Source organism: Camelina sativa, chromosome 20 (genome assembly GCF_030686135.1).
Source record: "Camelina sativa cultivar CO46 ecotype springtype chromosome 20, ASM3068613v1".
Lineage (NCBI taxonomy): Eukaryota > Viridiplantae > Streptophyta > Magnoliopsida > Brassicales > Brassicaceae > Camelina > Camelina sativa.
Genome location: NC_141899.1, coordinates 13,445,366 through 13,458,826, shown reverse-complemented (window position 1 = coordinate 13,458,826; position 13,461 = coordinate 13,445,366). Strand labels below are relative to the sequence as shown.

The window sequence follows — 13,461 nt, the reverse complement described above, 5'->3', positions numbered from 1 at the left end:
TTTGCGCCCTCTAAACTGCTCCGAGCGAGCCTTCACTCTGTTCGGATCCGATATCATTCACTTCAGAGGACGCCAAAGGGATCCAACACCCCCACTCAGACCCTTTGGTTATCCAAGTCTCGATGGGTGACTTCGACGTCGAACGAGTCCTGATTGACACTGGGAGCACCGTCAAGTATTCTGCTGGCAAACGCTAGAAAAAATGGGCGTCACACCAGACCAACTGAAGCCCGAAACTCATACACTAACGGGCTATGACGAGGTCGCCAAGATGTCGATGGGCGACGTAAAGCTACAAGTACGAGCTGGCGGAGTGACCCGGAAGACTAAGTTCGCAGTCGTTGATGCACCACCAATCTACAACGCTATTTTGGGGGTACCATGGATATACGCGATGCAGGCCGTACCATCGACCTACCACCTCTGCCTCAAATTCCCAACTACCACAGGAATTTGCACACTTTACAGCGACCAGAGGGTGGCCAGAGTCTGCTCTGTTATCGAAAAGAAGCAGAGGAAGACGGAGGCCGCATAGCAATTACAGAGCGGGGACCATCTCACCGGTTCCCGAAAGCCGGAGCGGGATCGCCTCAAGTCCCCGGAGTATCGGATCCTACAGGTGAATATTGACCCCTCCGACCCCTCGCGAACTGTCGGTATCGGGGCCGAACTTGATGAAAACATAAAGACTAAGCTGATTGCTTTCCTGCAATCTCGGGCTTCCACATTCGCCTGGTCAACAAAGGACATGGTCGGGATAAGCCCCGAAGTCATGTGCCACAAGCTCAACATCGACCCCACGTTCAAGCCGATCAGACAGAAGCGCAGGCGTTTGGGCCTGGATCGAGCCAAGGCGGTCCAGGACGAAGTTGAACGACTACTCAAGGCGGATCAAATCATGGAAGTCCAGTACCCTGATTGGCTGGCTAACCCGGTGGTGGTCAAAAAGAAAAACGGCAAGTGGAGAGTTTGCGTTGACTTCACCGATCTCAACAAAGCTTGCCCTAAGGACAGCTTTCCTCTGCCGCACATAGATCGTCTCGTTGAAGCCACAGCTGGAAATCAGTTGCTTTCGTTTATGGATGCTTTCTCAGGCTACAACCAGATCACCATGAGCTCAGCCGACCGCGAGAAAACGGCATTCATCATAGATAGGAGGACCTACTGCTACAAAGTGATGCCGTTCGGATTGAAAAACGCCGGAGCAACCTACCAGCGCTTAGTAAACATGATGTTCGCGGATCTGCTCGATAAAACCATGGAAGTCTATATAGACGATATGCTGGTCAAATCTCTGATCGCAGAACAGCACGTCCAACATCTGGCAGAGTGTTTCGACATCTTGGATCAATTCCAGATGAAACTAAACCCGACGAAGTGTACATTCGGACTAACCTCTGGGGAATTCTTGGGGTACATCGTCACTAAACGGGGAATAGAGGCAAATCCTAAGCAGATCGAAGCTATACTAGGACTCCCGCCACCGACCAACAAGCGAGAAGTACAACGCTTGACTGGCCGGATCGCCGCTCTAAACCGTTTCATCGCCCGCTCAACGGACAAATGCCTCCCCTTTTACCAACTTCTTCGCAGGAATAAGGATTTCCACTGGGACGAGGAATGCGAGATCGCCTTTCGTCCGTTGAAGGAATATCTGACCTGTCACCCAGTTTTGGTCAAACCGGAGGACGGCAAAACACTATATCTCTATGTCTCGGTTTCCAGTTCGGCAGTCAGCGGGGTGTTAGTCCGAGACGATCACGGAGACCAAAAGCCCATTTTCTACACAAGCAAAGCACTAAACGACGCGGAATCACGATATCCCATGCTGGAAAAACTGGCCCTCGCAGTGATCGTAGCAGCACAAAAACTGCGACCTTATTTTCAGTCGCATTCTGTCGTCGTGTTTACTGACCAACCACTCCGAACCATCCTTCATAGCCCCCTCCAATCCGGACGCATGGTGAAATGGGCAGTCGAACTTAGCGAGTACGATATCGAATACCGTTCTCGCCCAAGTCTGAAGTCGCAAGTCCTGGCTGACTTCATCACCAAACTATCACCCGAGCTTGACGACCCCACCTCCGCAGTGGAGCAATAGACAATGTTCGTCGACGGTTCGTCAACAAATCAAGGATCCGGGGTCGGACTCATACTCCGATCCCCCACCGGAGAAATCCTCGAACAGGCGTTAAAGCTCAATTTCAAAGCGTCGAACAACGAAACCGAGTACGAGGCTGTTCTCGTAGGACTCCGGCTAGCCCTGGGGCTTGGAGTCAAACACCTGCAGGTCTTCTGTGACTCTCAACTCGTAGTCAGTCAGTTCAGCGGCGAATTCGACGCCAAAAACAAGCGAATGGGGGCATATCGACAGTTGGTCCGCACGTTATCTGGCGAATTTACGTCTTTCTCCCTGACAAAGGTCCCACAGAACGAGAACGCATCAGCTGACGCCCTCGCAGCTCTGGCGAATCGCTCCGACCCCGAGTTACGACGTACCATTCCAATTGAATGCATCGAGGCTCCCAGCATCGATCCGGACAGCCAAATTGCCCTCATCAACGACGACCCAATCCCCATGGAAGTCGACGAGCCAATAGAAGACATGGCGGACATCGCCGAGCCTCCCGAGGATTGGCAACTCAAGATCAAACTTTACATCTCTGATGGCACCGTCCCGGCAGACCGATGGGCGGCTCGACGACTGAAGGCTCGAAGTGCCAGGTACATCCTGTTGGACGGAGAACTATTTCGCCGGAGTGCGTCGGGAGTGTTCCTTACCTGTGTTACTCGGGACGAGGCCGAACGCATCATGATGGAAGTGCACGAAGGCGAGGGTGGCAATCATTCTGGCGGACGCGCACTTGCTCTCAAAATCAAAAAGGACGGACATTATTGGCCTACCATGATGGCTGATTGCGAAACTTTCGCGGCGAAATGCGAAGCTTGTCAGCGCCATGGGCCAATGCGGCACGTCCCGCCCGAACTACTAAACACCGTCACTGCTCCGTATCCCTTTATGCGCTGGGCCATGGACGCCATAGGACCTTTGCCGGCATCCAAATCCAAGAAGTATGTCCTGGTGCTGACCGATTACTTTACCAAGTGGGTGGAGGCAGAATCTTTCACAAGAATCCAATCCTTAGACGTGACCAATTTCATATGGAAGAACATCATATGTCGCCACGGACTCCCATACGTGATTGTCACCGAAACGGTACCCAATTCACTTCGATGATCACCAGACGCTTCCTGACGAATATGCAAATCCGTCTCAGCACGTCGACCCCTCGATACCCGCAAGGCAATGGTCAAGCCGAAGCCACGAATAAGTCGATCGTCAATGGGCTCAAGAAGCGACTCGGTCGAAGGAAAGGAGCGTGGGCAGATAACCTGGATGGCGTGCTGTGGTCATACCGCACAACCCCGCGGCGGAGCACGGGGCAGTCCCCCTTCTCCCTCGCATATGGTCTCGAAGCACTTGCCCTGGCAGAAGTAGGAGTCCCGACACTTCGTCGCACTATGATGGTCGATAATCCCAAACTTAACGATGAGATGCTGATCGACCACAACGATCTCGCCGAAGAATTGCGCGACAAAGCCCTAGACGCAGCAGCTCGATACTACAATAAGACTGTTCGTCAGCGGCGTTTCAACGAAGGTGATCTAGTTCTGCGAGAAGTCTTCGAGAATACCAAGGAAGTAAACGCCGGTAAACTCGGCGCTCGATGGGAAGGTTCATACCTCGTATCTAGAGCAGTTCGTCCGGGCGTTTACGAACTGGTAACCATGGCCGGAGAACGGATCAAAAACTCGTGGAACGCGGCCCACTTAAAACGTCACTACAGCTAAGTCGTCGTCACGACTCTGTCTAGGAGTTTTCAGGAATCCGAACTCCATTTATTTCTCAATTGTAATATGAACTACGGTTGGCTTGATCCCCACTTCGGGGTACGTAGGCAATTCCTTATCTTTTAAAGACTAAGCGAATGCAGCTAATATATTAATAAAGTTTTTTCCGGTTTAAAAACTTATTCTTACTCAGCTCGGCGACAAGCCGGTGTGTAAAGTTTCCAAAATATCCAACATTCACTTGCATTTAGTTTCCTTATGGCGGTTTTGATAATTCCAATCAAAATTCAATAACTAAGTTAATCCCCATTACATGTTTTGGATGTTTTGACTAATAAAAAAAAAAAGAGAAAAGAGACGCAAAGGGAGAGAATCCCTCTTACGACTCAGGGTCCTAGATAAAAAAAAAAAAAAAAACCGTCCGAATTCGGAGTTCGGAACGGTCGGAGTTCCACCATCACCGTCTAGGCTGGTCATGCAGACGAAGTGGAGGCCGTGGACCCGACAGATCGTCCGCTAGCGGTTCCTCCACCGTTACCTTATCCAGTTCGGTTCACCAGAACTGACGAGATTGCCTCAGGGTCTTCAGTCTTTCCCTCGGCACTTCAACACGTCTTGACACCAGGTCTTCCAAAAAGGAACACGGGCCTTCAACCAAGTGCCTCTCACGGAAAATCGGGCCAGCCGACTCCAGAAATTGGCGTACCGCCTTAACCTTTCTAGAGAAGCCCGGTAGGCCCAGACGTCCACGGTAAGTAAGTGCGCGGTATCTTCGAGAGGCTGACAGTCGGCTTCCAAAAGAATAGGCACCTCCATGTTCGCCACCAGCTCTTGGCACGCCGCACGCGCATCAAGCAGCCCGGTCATGTGCCACTTCTCTAAGTAGAAGCCCTTGGCGATTATTTCGTTCAGGACCCGAATAGTCCCCTCCAAACGATAAATCCGACAGACTTCAGCCAATCTGCGACGCCTCCCCATAAGGTGAGCCCCCAGCCTATAGCGGCGAGCTCGATACCTTCGGAGTTCTTGACACACGGGGCTCCCCTCCACACCCGCCATATCGACATGTGGGATAGGCGTGCGGACTCGGAAAGTCTTTACGCCCTCTTGGGCGGAGGGGTTATCTGACGATTCGGCTCGATTGTAACCACTCGACGAAGTGGCCAACCTTTCCCGAGCCCGTCTCAGCCACGCGGATCGAGTAGTCACCATCTTTTTCTCTCAATATTTAGGGAAGTTGTGGTTTTTAGAATGATCTTCCCAAATTCTCAATCCTATTTATACAGGATTAGGAAAGTAACCGCCGCTGAACCCACCAATCAGCGTGCAGCGAGATTTTCGCGAGGTCCCGAGAATAACTCTCAAAGACCGCACAGCGCATTTAATGCGGTGCGTCCTTTATTTCCAAGATGGAAAAGGGAAGTTTCCCTCAAAAAAAAAATATATATATATATATATATATCAGCCCGATCTGGACAAAGTATTAGTCCACACTAAATTCACTTCGTTGACACCCTAGCCAGTTGATCAGCTAGGATAAAGACCCACTATTTTCAGGATAAGCCGAACCCAGAGTCGCGCCTGACCTTCCTATGTAGGGATAAGCCGGACCCAGAGTTTTTTTTTCCGCACCCGCTTTTTATTTTTGGGGTAAGCCGAACCCAGAGTATTTATTTCGCACCCAAACTTTAGTTCGGACGGAACAGTTAGCCGAACCCAGAGAATATTTTCGCAGTCCGGCATCCGAACTAAAACAAAGGAGATAAGCCGAGCCCAATATCTCGCTCTCCGATTAAACACATTTTGCTAACACTTCATCGCCAACTTTTGAGGCTCGAGTCGATTTGAGAGTTATTACCATCAATCAATAAAAATTGTCTGTTGTAAGCCGGGAGACGTCTCGCCTCTGACACATTTTTCAAATAAAGCAGCACAGCAAATCTCTTATTATTATGAAAATTTTATTCTAAGCGAAATTCAAGTTCGCTCGTTACATTGCAGCTAGGTCTTATAAAATAATCAAATAAAATATCCTAATTCCGAACTGGTTCGCCATTCGCAGCAATCTCACGAATGCTCGTCTTGAGTCGTTTCGGCATTGGCCATAGCAGTTGCAACCCAGTCTTTTCCCAATCCTCGTAACGAGTCTCTAACGCTCTGGGTTTTTGTTCGGATTCGTCAAGCAGATCAGTAGTCCTTTTCCTTTTCGCCTTGAGTAAAGCAATCTCGGATTCTAGAGTCCTCAATCGCCGATCGATTCTGCCCCTCTTCATATGAAAATACTGAAGATCTTGAGTTAGTTCTTGGTGCGTACCCTCAATCTGCATACGCAAGATCAACAACGGGTTATTACGAAGGAGGCAAGTTTCGATCGCTTACAAGAAAAGCAAAAAGGAAAAGAGGGTAACGGTTACCTGACGGAAAAAGGCGTCAGCCTCGGCAAGCTCGACATCGGTTGCGCGCCGGTTAATGTAGAACGGCTTAACATTGCCTGGAATGAAATCGCCAATTAAGGCAGGATCCATGTGCATCGGCTTACGATCTGATTCACTTCGGCATTCATTGCAGTACGCAACAAGACATGGCGGCAAATCAGCTATCTTGTCGAACCCGTTCTTAATCCAATCCTTTGGGTGAGATTCCAGCATCTCGAGTTTGAGCAGTAGATCTTGTTGTACTTGTTCTGATGCGGCAAGACGACTGGAATATTCCGCGTGGCGATCTTCCACCTCGTGAAGAAATTCGACCAGTTCGCGCCTTTCTTCCGGTTTAACGCGGAACATTAACATCCAGGGAGCTCGGTTATTTGGGAAGTACGCCATCCCTCTTTCGATAGCTTCGGCATTCGAGAACGTCGGCACGTCATTACCAACCAACGGGGATTCTATGCTGCTAATCGAGCTTGACATTATCTTTGATTAAGAAGTTTTCTTGGATGTTTAATCCGTGAGCAGCACTGAGTACATTTATACAAGTTTCGGAAGGCAAAATTCTCTCCGAAATTGGCACCTTTTTCCAAATTGTCAATTTTCTTTTCCAACGAAAAGGAAACATTCCGGCTAATAAGTTCCAAAAAAAAAAGAAAATGGGCCCAACACGTCGGCAATTTTCTCAAGGATATCCAAGCCCATACTTTACGAAGTCTAAAACAAAAAGCAAAACAAATTTTACACGTCCACAGCACCGGACATATCTGCTTGAAAACTCCCGGCGTTCGAGCCGAATGGATGTTCAACGGACTCCGGAGCCGTCGTCTCTGGGGGGGGAAATCCAAAACCGAGCTGATCCGGGGACATGGCAAGGTCATCTTCATTCAGTTTGAGTACATCGACCGCCTTGACAGTTTCCTCGGCTTCGGCCTTTCTCTCGTTGATCTCCTTGATTCGCTCTTCAGGAATGACGGCCCCGTTTTCGATCAGATATTGTACAGCTTCCTGTACTCCGGTGGCTTGGTTCAGCAGATCTTCTAGGGGGCGAACCTTCACCTGTTCAACTAGATAGGCCTTGACCTTATTCAGTCGGGACTGCGCTTTCTTCGTTGTTCGTTCCACCTTCTCCCATCGATCCGTCCGAAGTCTCTTAACTTCGAATGCAAGCTGAGCCCTCAACCCATCGCATGATTCCTACAGTTCGGCTTTCTCTTCTTCAAGAGTAAGCGCTCGGGAGTTCAGTTCGCCAACCCTCAGTTCGACGTTGGCAATGATGCCGTCTTTTTCGGCAACAAGCGCCTCGAGTTCCTTGATCCTCGCGTCCTTAGCGTCACTGGCGGCTCGGATCTGCTTGGCGCATTCCTTCACTTTTTCGAGCTCCAATCCCGACTTTTTGCTGGACTTGGCATGCCTATCATATAACTGAGTTAGCGTGTTCATCTTGGCGGCAGTCTGTAAGTTCAAGGAGCATATGTCAGTTCACCTGCTAAAATTTTAAGCACTTACAGTTTAAAAGAAGGCATACTCTTAGGTGGGATTCGGCGACATCAAGGTACGCCTGTTTGAATTCCAGGTCGTCCGCAGACGGAAGGATTCGATTGGAGACCTTCAAGGTCCGGAAGAGCTCGCCTGAAGCCTCACGATTGGTCACCAGAGGGTAGTCGCCGAAGTAGTGATAGGAGAAGCGATCAGTTTTGTCATTCCTCCTTTCCAGACGGAATCGATCGGCAAATTCCAGTCCGGCTTCTTCGGCCGAGCGTTTGCGGTTCATTACCGGTCGCGGCTCAGTGGTTGGGTCATCTTCGGATTGCTTTTTCTTCTTCTTTTTTCTTTTGGATCCGATCTCAAGTTGAGGAACATCCTGTTCTTCGTCCGGGAGATCGGTGTTCTCCAAAGCCAAAGGAAGAGTGTCTCCCTCTGTAACATCGCATGGTTTGATATCTCCTCCGGGTGCCTGAATTGGCTCGGCGACGGTTTGGTCTAGGGTAGGATCGACTTCGGTTCGACCCTAGGATGGATCGATCTCGGCTTCAATGGCAGCTTGAGTGTCTCGGCGAACAACCTGGAGATCTTTGGGTTCCATGATATTGCATCCAGTAGATCGTCCTAGCGAACTGGCGAAACTTGGAAAATTTGTCCTAGCCTTGCCCATTGCTGTTTCGATACGAATACGAGTAATAAGCTCCCACCGACGATCGTACCCGATTAGCAAAGCGTCTCTGACAAGGAGAAAGTTTGGAGCTAGGCGCGTTGCGCAAAACGGACGATCTGGGAGCAAGACAAGAAACAGTTAAAAATGGTCAGAGGTGCCGAAGTCAATAAAAATATACTAGAAAAACAAGTCTACCAGGATTTTCATTCCACACTCTCCGCTGAAAACCCAACGGATTGGCAAGCGAGTACTGGTCAACGCGGACATAGAAGTAGTGGTCCACATACTTCTTGAATTTGTTTACTTTTTTACCGAGGAGGAAATTATGGGCTGGCCTCATATTCACTTCCCAGCGGTTCGAACTCTTCGACAACTTAAAGCTGGATAGTTGTTCGAAGCATTGAACTCCAATGTTGACGCCGACTTCGGCTGCTATGGTAAGGGCGGCCATAAAGTTACAAATGGCTCCCGGTACGAACTGGCAGATCGCTATCCTCCGTCTTTGGGCGTAGAGTGATATTAATTCCGGGATTGGGAACAGGAGGCGACACTCGTCAAAGTAACCCTCATACAAGCATATATACCCTTCCGGGGGATTCCAGGGGTGTTGGTCTTCTCGCGGAATCAAAATTGTGACGTTGCTGTTGAATAAGCCACACGAGTTCAGCATGTCGTTCACGGACTTAGTCGAACTCAAACTTTTTTCGCCTCCAATTCGTCCTTCGTGGTCGTACAATGGATCGATATCTTCGATCGAGAATCCCAGGGGTACGAACCGATCTTCTTCTTGTGCAAGTACATCCGGAGTCAGTTCGGTACTTTCCTCTTGGCGACGAACTGACGACGACAAGTTTGAAGCTCCTGTTGAACAGCGAACCAGGTGTGGTGGGACTTCGGAGGCCGATCTACTTGATTCCCCGATCTGCGCAGAGCATTCAGGGTTGAGAGTTCTTCGTTTGGAAGTACGACGAATTAGTTGTTCGCTTTCGATTTCTGGCGAAGAGGCGGGTTCTGAGGTACTCGCCATATCCTGAGTTCGAAGAGTGTGGACGAAAAGTGGAACAAAGGAAATAAACAGGAGAGAGATCGGAGCAAATTACCTGTCGTTGTTGGCGGAAAATAAGAAATGACGAGAGGAAAGGCGTATTTATAGAGTTGAGTGGGCGGCAACCCTACGAAAAGTAATGATGACCTACGCGACTCTTCGAATTCCGAGCTAGCGGATGTGACGGAAACGACACGTGTCATCCGGACAATACGCGGTGAGATGATTCGGAGATCTGAGTAAAATCAATTAAGTCTTTATGGATTAGATCGGATATTCTCTTTCCATAGTTCAAAATATTCGAATTAAATCTCGAATATACTGAACTGGGGGGGGGACTAATTGTTGGTGCGGGATTCAGCACCCCCACATACCGAACTAAACCAGAAGTATTAATTGATTGTTTAACCGGGAATCCGGTTAGGGGATCAATTAGGTCATCAGGAGTTAATTCGGATGAAGCATAATCTTGGAGAAGAAGGAACCGACATCCACTTCGGCGCGGCGACCGACTCAAGGAATAAGGCAGTTTTCTATATATCACTTCGTCCGTTAAGGAAAGTTAATATATTTAGCGATCTACGAATATGTATAAATAAGGGGAGACTTCTCCATTGTAAATCATCCAGAATCGAATACAATAACCGAGTTCTCTTAGCAATAAACCCTAATTTCTTTGAGTTCTTCTTCTTTACTTCTAATTTCAAGGTTTAGATCTATTTTCTAGAGAGATTATCTTATTGAATTTGCTTCCCCTCTTAAACAAATTCATTGTAGAAACCTAGTTTCTAAATCTTCCGGTTTAATTCCATCAAGTGGTGAAGTTATATTGACCTGGTCTAAACTGAACCAACTAAACTAGTCTCAACTCTCATGAGTCATGATTAGTTGATAAACTAATCTTGCATTTATTTGCTAATTAAAAAGAAAACAAAGAATGGTGACTTACCGGTGGAGGAACCCGAGGCTGAGGCTGAGGATACAACGCCGAGGCTGGTGATGGTCTCCGTGAGACCGCCGTAGACGGTGCTCTTCAAAAGCTCATTGGCGAATCTTTCTCCGTCCGGTTGAATTTGTGGCAGTGACTGTGTTGTGTTAATACTATTTCTCACCTCTAAATTTACTTTAACTGCATATAATTTGCAAATTTTCTTTAGGATACAAGATAAATATAGTTGTATTGTATCAATCATATACAAATTTGACGAATGTTTTTTCATCAAAACCGTTCTTGATTTTCCCCAATTTGGAATCAATTTGTCTAGTCCGGTTTAGGTGAGAGTACGAACTTAATAATTTTGTCTCGATTCAGGATAACATACTTGGTTCCTCAACCGGTTTTGCCCTGATATAAACAAATTGTAATAACCTTGTTCCTGAAATTGGATTAAAAAGCATGGCTCGTCAAATTTATAAAACCATGCAAACCCGGCCGGAAAAAGGTGATTTAGAACCGGTTTAGAAAAAGTTTGATTCACCTAACCGGATGAAGTACTTAAGACAAGCCAAGCATGTGAAGATAATTCCCTCCTCTTTATCTTCTTGAACATCATCCTCAATAGTCAATACGAATCTCAGGGAGGACATGAACCTTAACCGGTGGGTCCATCTCTTCAATGTCGCTAAGTTCGTCAGTTTCTTCAACCGGTACATTGAGTTTTAGATCCGTCGACAAATCAACGTGCTTCCCACGGTTCCTTTTCTTGAGAATCACTTTTCTAGTAATACATGAGTTACAACATGGACAGTAAAGCTCATAGTTTTCTTGTGTTGCAAGCATCTTGACTAGGATTGACTTTTTCTTCTTCTTCTTCTTCTTCTTCTTCTTCTTCTTCTTCTTCTTCTTCTTCTTCTTCTTCTTCTTCTTCTTCTTCTTCTTCTTCTTCTTCTTCTTCTTCTTCTTCTTCTTCTTCTTCTTCTTCTTCTTCTTCTTCTACCTCACCATTTTCTCTGTTCTGTTGCATTTCGTTCTCTACATTTGCTAAGTTTATGGACCTCGATTTGAACCTGATTCTTCGTTTTCTTCATTTGAACCTGATTCTTCGTTTAAACCGGATTCTTCGTTTGAGTCGGTTTCATTATTTGACCCGGTTTCGCTGACAGTAGTCTAAAGTATATTTGGATCTGAAATGGAACATACCGATGATGTGCTTTCACGAACAGACTTGTTTCCTACGAGAGCAATTAAGAGAAAAGTAAACAAGAGATTGATCTACCGGTTATGAAAGACTGAGCCGGTTAAAGAATTGGAGATAATTTAAGAAATCATAAAAGTAGTAGAGGTACCAAAAAAATAAAAGATCAAGAAAAATAAAACATGTATAAGTGACAAGTTGACTAATAATTGTACGTACTTTGAGATCTATCATCTTCCTCTTCGACTTCCACCTCTATCTCGGCGGTAATCTTGACTAGGGCCGTTGCTACCGCCTTGAATCGAAATTCTCCGGCGGGAAAGTTTTTTTCCAAGAATAAGAATTTGTTTATTGTTTTTTCTTAGGTTAGGAGAAATTTGAGTGACAATCAAGTGTTTAGCTTCCCTATGTAGTATGTAGGGTTCTAACAGTTGTCACCATACCAAGTTACCAAACCAAACTATGCTAAAATTAGTTCTAGGAATATTAGAAAAAAAGGTCGCTTCAATAGTATCTTTTACAGATTACACAGCACAATAAATATAAAGTCTACTGAATATTACGTGTGTCACATCAGTTAAAATTACAAGCTTGTTAGTTAGAATCATAACATGTTTAAAAAGTTAGTTGAAACAATGTGTTACATTACATAGTTTATATATAGGCTAGAAATATTAGGTTGAAAAATCTTATCTATAAGAAAAAAAAAAAAAAAAAAAAACTAGTCTAATTTTTCAGAAAGATTCGTATATCCTTTCCCATGAAAAGAAAGAAATTAGCAAAAAAATTGGTCAAACAGTTTCTACAAAATTCATCTTTAATGTAACTCATTGGAATGAAATTCAAAATAAATGAATCAAAATAGTATATGCTCTTTTTCATAGTCATGTCATATAACAAAGACCAACAAGGTCCAATCTAACCATAGAGCAGATTTCAAATCTTTTTGCTAATAGTGTAACGAACAATTTGGTGTAAGTAGTAGCATGACTTGTGAGTTCAAAATATGTATGCAACTGTTCTGTTATGAATGAATGGATAATAACGTAATTTTGTAAAAAGAAGAGAGAACAGAAAAGGTGGAAGTTATATACATTATACAGTATACATATGAAAATGACCACCTGCAGCTACACAATTAATGGAGAGAGAGAGAGAGAAAAGAACATAGGTATGGGAATGGGAAAGGTTTTTACAAGATGACAAAAATAACCCACCCACAGGTCACACTGCATTTGCAGTCTGATGCACATCGCAGTCGCAGAGCAAACATCAAACACGCCCTTGTTTTTTTGTTTTCCATGTACGCAATCAAAGCAAAGCAAAAACAGCATTTATTATTTTGTTTTCACACATTTTGGTTATTGTTTTTTTGTTTTGTTTGCAGCAGTGCAGGAGGAGGCCGTACAACCCATTTTGTCTCTTGTCACTTTTTTTTTTTTTTTTTATTAACTACAATTTCAAATTTCAAAATGATAGATTATAACAAAAGAAAGAAGTTAGTCAAACCAGTCAAACTAACCATTTGTGAAAGAAATAAAATTGTATGTTTTAAGTATTAATATTCAATAATATTGAAATTTTGACATATATTAATGTCAAGCGAGTCAAATCCATCTCATCATTAACCAAAAAAAAAAAGGTCCATCTCATCGCATATTGAAGGTTCTTTTTTTTTTTTTGTTTGTCTCTGGCAAGCATATAGCAGCAATTCAGTCTCGCTTGATATAATTTTCTTTTATCTTATAATATAATATGAGAAGTTGGCGTGACAAGTGTTTTTTTTTGTTTCAGCTTCCCTGTGTGTAGGATACTAACAGTTGTCAAGCATACAAACCACACAAATTC

General features: G+C 45.4%; 3 protein-coding genes and 1 pseudogene across 3 annotated transcripts; 2 read left to right on the top strand and 2 right to left on the bottom strand.

Moving 5' to 3' along the window:
- Positions 1-2,104: 2,104 nt before the first annotated feature.
- Positions 2,105-3,238, top strand: LOC104772506 (uncharacterized). The gene has a single exon (XM_010497108.2). The coding sequence runs from the start codon at positions 2,105-2,107 to the stop codon at positions 3,236-3,238; it is 1,134 nt and encodes a 377-aa protein (XP_010495410.2).
- A 23-nt stretch (positions 3,239-3,261) lies between these two features.
- Positions 3,262-3,852, top strand: LOC147918813 (uncharacterized). The gene has a single exon (XM_087503718.1). The coding sequence runs from the start codon at positions 3,262-3,264 to the stop codon at positions 3,850-3,852; it is 591 nt and encodes a 196-aa protein (XP_087359844.1).
- Positions 3,853-7,019: 3,167 nt separating this feature from the next.
- On the bottom strand, positions 7,020-9,460 carry LOC109131185 (meiosis-specific protein ASY2-like). Its single transcript, XM_087503717.1, has 5 exons — positions 8,629-9,460; positions 8,344-8,549; positions 7,888-8,289; positions 7,533-7,733; positions 7,020-7,448 (listed from the first exon to the last, which is right to left on the bottom strand). The coding sequence occupies exons 1-5, from the start codon at positions 9,458-9,460 to the stop codon at positions 7,020-7,022; spliced, it is 2,070 nt and encodes a 689-aa protein (XP_087359843.1).
- A 786-nt stretch (positions 9,461-10,246) lies between these two features.
- Positions 10,247-12,054, bottom strand: LOC147918812 (uncharacterized; annotated as a pseudogene).
- Between the last annotated feature and the right edge of the window lie 1,407 nt (positions 12,055-13,461).

Coding starts and splice junctions, on each gene's coding strand:
- LOC147918813 (XM_087503718.1), top strand. CDS start 3,262: ATGCAAATCCGTCTCAGCACGTCGACCCCTCGATACCCGCAAGGCAAT.
- LOC104772506 (XM_010497108.2), top strand. CDS start 2,105: ATGTTCGTCGACGGTTCGTCAACAAATCAAGGATCCGGGGTCGGACTC.
- LOC109131185 (XM_087503717.1), bottom strand. CDS start 9,460: ATGGCGAGTACCTCAGAACCCGCCTCTTCGCCAGAAATCGAAAGCGAA. Junction 8,290..8,343: donor TGGAACCCAAAGATCTCCAG/GTTGTTCGCCGA, acceptor GATCCATCCTAG/GGTCGAACCGAAGTCGATCC. Junction 7,449..7,532: donor TTGCCAACGTCGAACTGAGG/GTTGGCGAACTG, acceptor TTGAGGGCTCAG/CTTGCATTCGAAGTTAAGAG.